Source organism: Alosa pseudoharengus, unplaced genomic scaffold (assembly GCF_046254945.1).
Source record: "Alosa pseudoharengus isolate Yale_2024_CS ecotype anadromous, Long Island Sound unplaced genomic scaffold, YU_APseudo_1.1 YU_APseudo_1.1_scf_16, whole genome shotgun sequence".
In the NCBI taxonomy this organism is placed as follows: Eukaryota; Metazoa; Chordata; class Actinopteri; order Clupeiformes; family Clupeidae; genus Alosa; species Alosa pseudoharengus.
In genome coordinates, this window is record NW_027468630.1 from 15,410,864 (window position 1) to 15,417,855 (window position 6,992).

General features: G+C 44.1%; 1 protein-coding gene across 1 annotated transcript in view; it reads right to left on the reverse strand.

Moving 5' to 3' along the window:
* Positions 1–2,263: 2,263 nt before the first annotated feature.
* The window catches only part of clint1a (clathrin interactor 1a), a 19,541-nt gene continuing 14,812 nt past the window's right edge, over positions 2,264–6,992 (reverse strand). The window contains exons 10-12 of the mRNA XM_076287205.1: positions 6,641–6,879; positions 6,091–6,274; positions 2,264–3,825 (exon numbers count right to left, since the gene is read on the reverse strand). Coding sequence (XP_076143320.1) covers positions 3,509–3,825; positions 6,091–6,274; positions 6,641–6,879 — 740 coding nt within the window. The 3' untranslated portion in view covers positions 2,264–3,508. The remainder of the gene's footprint in view (positions 3,826–6,090; positions 6,275–6,640; positions 6,880–6,992) is intronic.

The window sequence follows — 6,992 nt, forward strand, 5'->3', positions numbered from 1 at the left end:
ATTCCCTCCGTTTTTAAAAATAATTCTGTTGAACACTGATATGCTACAAACATGTTATAAACAGCTGGGAAAGGCTGTTGCAAATCCCTTAAACAGGTGGTCAGTCAGAGATTTCAAACGAACGAGGGAACAATAGCTCGATGGTGTTTTATGCACCCAACGGTGTCTTCCAGGCAGCGCTGCCACCGCTGATTTAAAGGCACCTAATCCTAACCCCAACCCTAATCTTAACCCTAGTGCCTTCCAGACACCGCTGCTTTGAAGACAATGTTGGGGGCATAAAACACCCAAGAAACGGTAACAACATGTCACAATGCAACATGCTGTTTTCCCTTGATGAAAGTGAAACCATGAGTTTAACCACATCTCAACTTTGGCCAAAGTTTTCAGATATAATCGTTTTCAGTTATAAAACCTCATTGAAATAATATGCATTTTCCATATGGGGTGTTAGAAGCCATCTGTCCCCTAGCCACAGTGTTTTTATTGCAAACATAATCAACCTAAACATGACGTGATAGACGAGGCGCTGTTGCTCACCAGTCCATCATCGTAAAGCCCGATTTGATTGGTCCGCCAGATTTGGGGCGAGCATAGTTGCTCCACAATCCAGCAATGCCAGACAGAAATTCCCGACCTCAAATGTTGTGGCCAGGACTTAGTTCGGCTGGCACCCAGGCTAACTATATTGATAAGATAGATGTATGTATATATATATATATATATATATATATATATAATTGTATTTTATTGGGGCGACAACAGATGGATCAACTCCAACATGGCTCCCTGTGGGCACTTGAGCTTGGTTGTGGTACGAGCGCAGCATGCAATATTCATTCTGTTAAAGAAAGCTTTAGCATGGCCTATAGAGGAGATATGAATGCTTTAGCATGCCCTATAAAAGAGATATGAATGCTTTAGCATGGCCTATAGAGGAGATATGAATGCTTTAGCATGCCCTATAAAAGAGATATGAATGCTTTAGCATGCCCTATAAAAGAGATATGAATGCTTTAGCATGCCCTATAGAGGAGATATGAATGCTTTAGCATGCCCTATAGGAGATATGAATGCTTTAGCATTAGCATGCTGTATAAAGATATGAATGAAAGCATCAACACCCTATCCCAAGCAAAGAGAGAATTCAAACGGCAATACCTCCAGGTCATTCCCCTCCAATAGGAACCTTCCCAATTCGAATTAAACCTCAGTGTGAAATAGGTGTGTGTGTGTGTAAAAAAAATAAACCTCAGTGTGAAATAGGTGTGTGTTAAGCAAAAGGTTCTCTAGGGGAAGTGTCCTTTTCTCTGTGTGTTAAAAAAATAGGCCCAGCCACAACCCAGGCTATGGACTTGGACTCCCTGAGGCCCTCTAGAAAGCCTAGGTGTAATGGACGGGAGATCAGTTAGAGGTCTTAAACTCTAAATCAGTTTAAGCTTTCTTTTGCCCCCACCCACTACCACATTTTAGATTATTACCTTGTATATATTCTTATTGTTATCATTATTGCTTTGATCAGGGATGTACTTTGTCTTATTATTTTTATTTTTTATTATCATTATTTTATTTACTATTATTTTATTTTTACAGCACTTTTGTCAACTGTTGGTTTTTAAATGTGCTATATAAATAAATTGACAGTGATTCCTGTGGGACTACATATGTAAATTAGCCCAAGGCTAACTCTGGTGCAATGCATTAAATGTTTACATTTATGTTTTAATTGCACTGTCCCTTACAAATAAATTGAAAATTGAATAAATTGACATTGACAGCAGCATGTGGAGTGTGCAGGCTACCCAAAGTACCCCTGGCTGCAGCTTGCAGATCGGGGCTGGTGCTCAATGTGGGGCGGAGCGCAACGTTAAGCTCAGCCCAAAACCAGCTCGTCATTACCCGTTGACCTCTCTGTGTCCGGCTCTTCTCGGCTACCATGGCATCATACCTGCAGTTCCTCTAACTGACCAGTAGAGGCATCATATCTGCCGTTCCTCTAACTGACCAGTAGAGGAATCATACCTACAGTTCCTCTAACTAACCGACCAGGTATGATTCGCAAAAGGGCTCATTGTCCTTTAAGATGTCTGTAATACCCAACCCTCTCTCTCACACACACACACACACACACACACACACAGTGTCACACAGTCACACGTGCTAGCACGCAAACACACACACTTACACACAGACACAATACTAGTCAGTTTGTGTTGAAATGTGTTCAACTTTCGTACGCACACACACACAGACACAATATTAATCAGCTTGTGTTGAGATGTGTTCAGCTCTTTAATATCATAAAAGAAATGATTAGATACAATCAGCTGTTCCACCTGGTTACCATGAAGATTTTGTTTCTTGCTTCAAATTTGCATAACAATCTAGTGTTCTCAGTAACCATGGCTACGACTGGGGCCACACCCAGAAGAGCAGAATTTGGTCGATTAGACGAGACGCCTCGATTGGCTGGAAGGCTTGTGTTAGCGCCATACACACTCATACACACACACACACACAGTCTTACACACACACACACACACACACCCGGCAGTGTAAGGCTTCCTGGACGCTCTCCCTCTTTCAGACACACACAAATACAGAATAAAACTTTGTAAAAAAGATAGGTCATAGGTCATGCATACACACAGGATGGAAACTCACTTATTAAAAAAATAAACACACTCATTTGAAGGCCACTTGTGTGGGTAATAACCTCCTCCCTCTTCCCCCTCTCCTCTCCTCCATCTCTCAGTCTCTTCCCTCATCCTTTCTTTCTCTCCTTTTGAGGATTGTGTCTCTGCTGCTGTCAATCACCACCAGGCAGATTAATGCACGGTCACGAGGCCTGTCTCTCTCTCTCACACACACACACACACACTCTCACAGACACTCACATACACTCTCTCTCTCTCTCACACACACACACACACACACTCTCACATACACTCTCTCCATCACATACATTCTCTCTCTCACACACACACACTCACTCGAGGGGTGGGCTTTATGATTGAGATTCTCAGAAGTTTGAATTTTTTCGTGCATTCCTTAAAATCACTATTATTATCATCATTAAAATAATAATTATTATTACTTCATTATCCACACATGCACACACACACAACCCTCTACCCATTGATTGAACTGTGTGTGTGTGTGTGTGTGTGTTTTAATAAACTCAGGTCTGTACATGATTAAACAGCTGGCTGTGTTTTACTCATCTTCAAGTACTCTCTGTCGTCACCTCTTTCTCTTTCTCTCTCTCACACACACACACACACACACACACACACACACACACACACACACACACACACACACACACACACACACACACACACACACACACACACACCTTCCCATGGGTTTACAGTTAACTCTCACACACACAAGGCTCCATCACACACACTACCACTCTCCTCTGGTCTCATTTGATGTCGGCAAAGTTGGTAAAGGCGTCACACGAGACCCCATCACACATACACACTCCCACTCTCCGCTGGTCTCATTTAAAGTTGGCGAAGTCAGCGAAGGCGTCCGGTTTGGCCGCAGGCGTGGCGCCCATTCCCATGGTACCCATGCCCATCCCCATGTTGCCGGGCAACCCCATCCCCATGTTGCCAGGCAACCCCATGCCCATGTTGCCGGGCATCCCCATGCTCATGTTCATTCCCATCATGCCCATGGTGGGCATTCCCATGGCAACTCCGGTTCCTGGCATCATGGGGTTGCCCGGCGCCCGGATGGCACCGCTACCCTGCATGCCCAGATTCATGCCAGCAAAGCCCTGGGTTACCATGCCAACCGGAGCCTGCTGCACACCTGTGGGGCAGAACAGAACACACATCATCATATGACTCCGACACCAGAGTGTGTGTGTGTGTTAAAGTCTGACGAGTGAGCATGTGTGTGTGTGTATCTGTGTGTGTGTGTGTGTGTGTCTGTGTTAAACTCCAACACCAGACTGTGTGTGTTAGACTCCAACACGAGTGTGTATTTGTGTGTGTGTGTGTGTTAGACTCCGACATGAGTAGACCCCGAAGCCACCGCCATTTGCGCCATTTAGGGTTTCAGCCGCAGCCAACCAGATAGAACTATTAGAACTATTTGCATCAAATAATAATTCTATCACACACGTAGAGACATACACACATGATAAACCGATAAACGATAAGCAACATCTATTTCCCACTGGATTCACCACAGCACAGTCTTGTTCTCGTTGCTATAATACATAGATATACTAGATGTCGCCTTGACTACTGCTGTTCATTGGAACGAATGCGTCAATCGAGACGCCATCTTGCTTCAGTGATCCACTCCTCTATAATGCATTAGCGTCAATCTGGGCAAAGATCTAGCGAAAATAAAATCACCATAAATCGTCAAAATCTCAAGCAATTATCTAATTTTTTGGGTTGTTCCAACTGACAGGCATGTATTTATGGTTGAGTCTAGAGAAAACTAAGCTTAAGACGATAATAAAGATACATTTTACCCGTCTAGCCCCATAGACTCCCATTCATTCAGCACTAGCTAGCGGCGGCCCCTAGAGGAACAATGAGTAAACTGCAACCAGGTTCGATACAATGAATGTAAACAGGCTCTTCGTAGACAGGCTCTGGTTGAGGCCACATACCAGTGTTGCGCGGTCTGCCCGAAATGAAGCGGTTGCCCGCGGATGACCGCGGTCACCCGCGGTTATGAGTCATAAACAAAATATTTTAATGATATTCGGGTCATTTGCGGACGGGTCAGTTAAAATTAATTAAATATATATTTTCTAACAATAGGCCTACTTAGAAAATCAGGAGAAGGCTAGCATCAATACAGTAAAGCATCAATACAGTAAAGTCAACAGTAAAGAAGCTGAAGACGCGAGTTAAAATAATAAAGACCCCTTCAGGGAAAGCGATATAGGCTATGGGAAATATTGGGAAAAGTTCTTAAAGAAGATGACAGTACAAGTTATGGTCTATAGGCCTACTTCTTGCGAAGCCATTTAAAAGTATGACAGCCAAAACGGGCAGCCTGCAGGAATAAATGTTATGGCACAGACAGCCATATCTACCGGTGTGTAGGCTATAGGTTCGCGCATGCATAAAAGTTACCTTAGTTCGTTGTGTTTGTGACTTTAAACAGTGGATGTGCTTTAGTAAAGCTTTGTGCTTCATTCAGCATTATAAACCAGTTCTTACGCTAACGTTTTGACCAGCAATGTATCTCTCTTGCCTACCTTGCTCACATTTCTGTTTTCGAAAGAAAGATGTATGTAAGATGTCCATGGCCTTCAAATCTTATCCTAGTGTTCTAATCCTTGGTGGTTGCGTGCGTGCTTGCGCTCTTATTCTCATTCTCTCTCCTGCGCAAATGTCCTGCATGCCAGCGTGTAGTTCTACTGCATAAAGTTTCGCAAATAAATTAGTTTGATTTACAGAAATGGCCTATACTGTCACACTGCATGCAGGGTATAACCAAAAGCACACCTTTTGTAAATAAGCGGGTCGGATCGCGGGTCGGGTATAATTTTGTCCTAATTAATATTCGCGGTCCGAGTTGCGGTCGGGTTGATTAAAATATCGGGCGACCGCGGGCCGCTTGTGACCAAACCCGCGCAACACTGCCACATACCCCTCGTCTCGTTTACTCATGTAAGTTGTAATCTCACCAGAAGTTGCTGTAGATCTGTAGAACATTTACCTCTGCTACTGCATAGGCTACGCCAGTCGTTACTTTTATAATCATGGGTCAGTGCCATGGCAATCGAGATGTAGCTGAATGACAAAGCCATGAGAAAGGTGATTTTCTTACGTTTCAACAACAAAGAAGCCGATCTGCCATCATTGTGAGAAGTTCCCAAATTTGTCGCTAATCGCTAAAAAGGTTTTCTATCATTGGGGATGGCCAAACATCGCTAAATAGGTAACGCTGACAATACAGGAGAACTAGTTTAGCGCTTCAGATCCCTGTACCAAGATGGCGGCGGTGTTGACGCATGCTGAGAAGCAGGAGGCGACATCTAGTGTATATATCTATGGCTATAATACACAGGACACCAATTCAAATTGCGTGTGTGTGTGTATGTACCATGCTGCATCATGCTCAGTGTAGGCTGCTGTGGTTTGGGGGGCGTGGGGGACAGCAGGTCCAGGCTGATGTTGATGTTGGAATCAGACCATGTGGTGGGAACACCACCAGCTTTAGGACCCTGCAGAACACCCGCCTTCTGCCCCATCGCCTGAGGGACCAGAGGATCTCCTAGACTCAGGGGCTACACACACACACAGTTTTTTTTTCAGTTAAAACTGTAGCATGTAATTTAATGTAAATATAACATACATGTGTGATATAAAATGCAAGATTATGCGCTATAGAAGAAGATGCATAAGTACAGGTACTACATGTGTGATATAAAATGCAAGATTATGCACTTTATAAGAAGATGCATAAGTACAGGTACTACATGTGCACCTCTATGCACAAATTAGCATCAGGTGTGTATGTAGCATGTGTATGCACAGGGTTAGGCATGCATATGCATCTGTGCACACACGTGCGTCTCTGTGTGTGTGAGTGTGTGTGTCTGTGTCTGTGCGTGTGTGTGTGTGTGTGTGTGTGTGTGTGTGAGTGAGTGTACCTGTGATTGAGACTGTGGCAGGTTGCTGGAGTTGGTTGCCATGGAGAAGGCGATGCTCTGAGAGGCAGAGAGTGATGCGCTCTGGGGGGCGGGGCTAAAGAGGTCAAACAGTTCTGAGGAGGCCGGCGCCGACATCACAGGGTCAGAGGTCACGGGGGCGGAGCCAAACAAGTCAACTCCAGATGTGGGAGGGGCTCCATCAGGGAAAGCATTCCATCCTCCGAAATCACTGGAGGAGACTACACACACACACATATTAAAAACACACTGGGTATATTGTAAATATTATATGTGTTTGGTGTGTATGTTTCTGAGTGCAAGTGTGAGTGTGTTTTTGTGTGTGTGTGTGTGT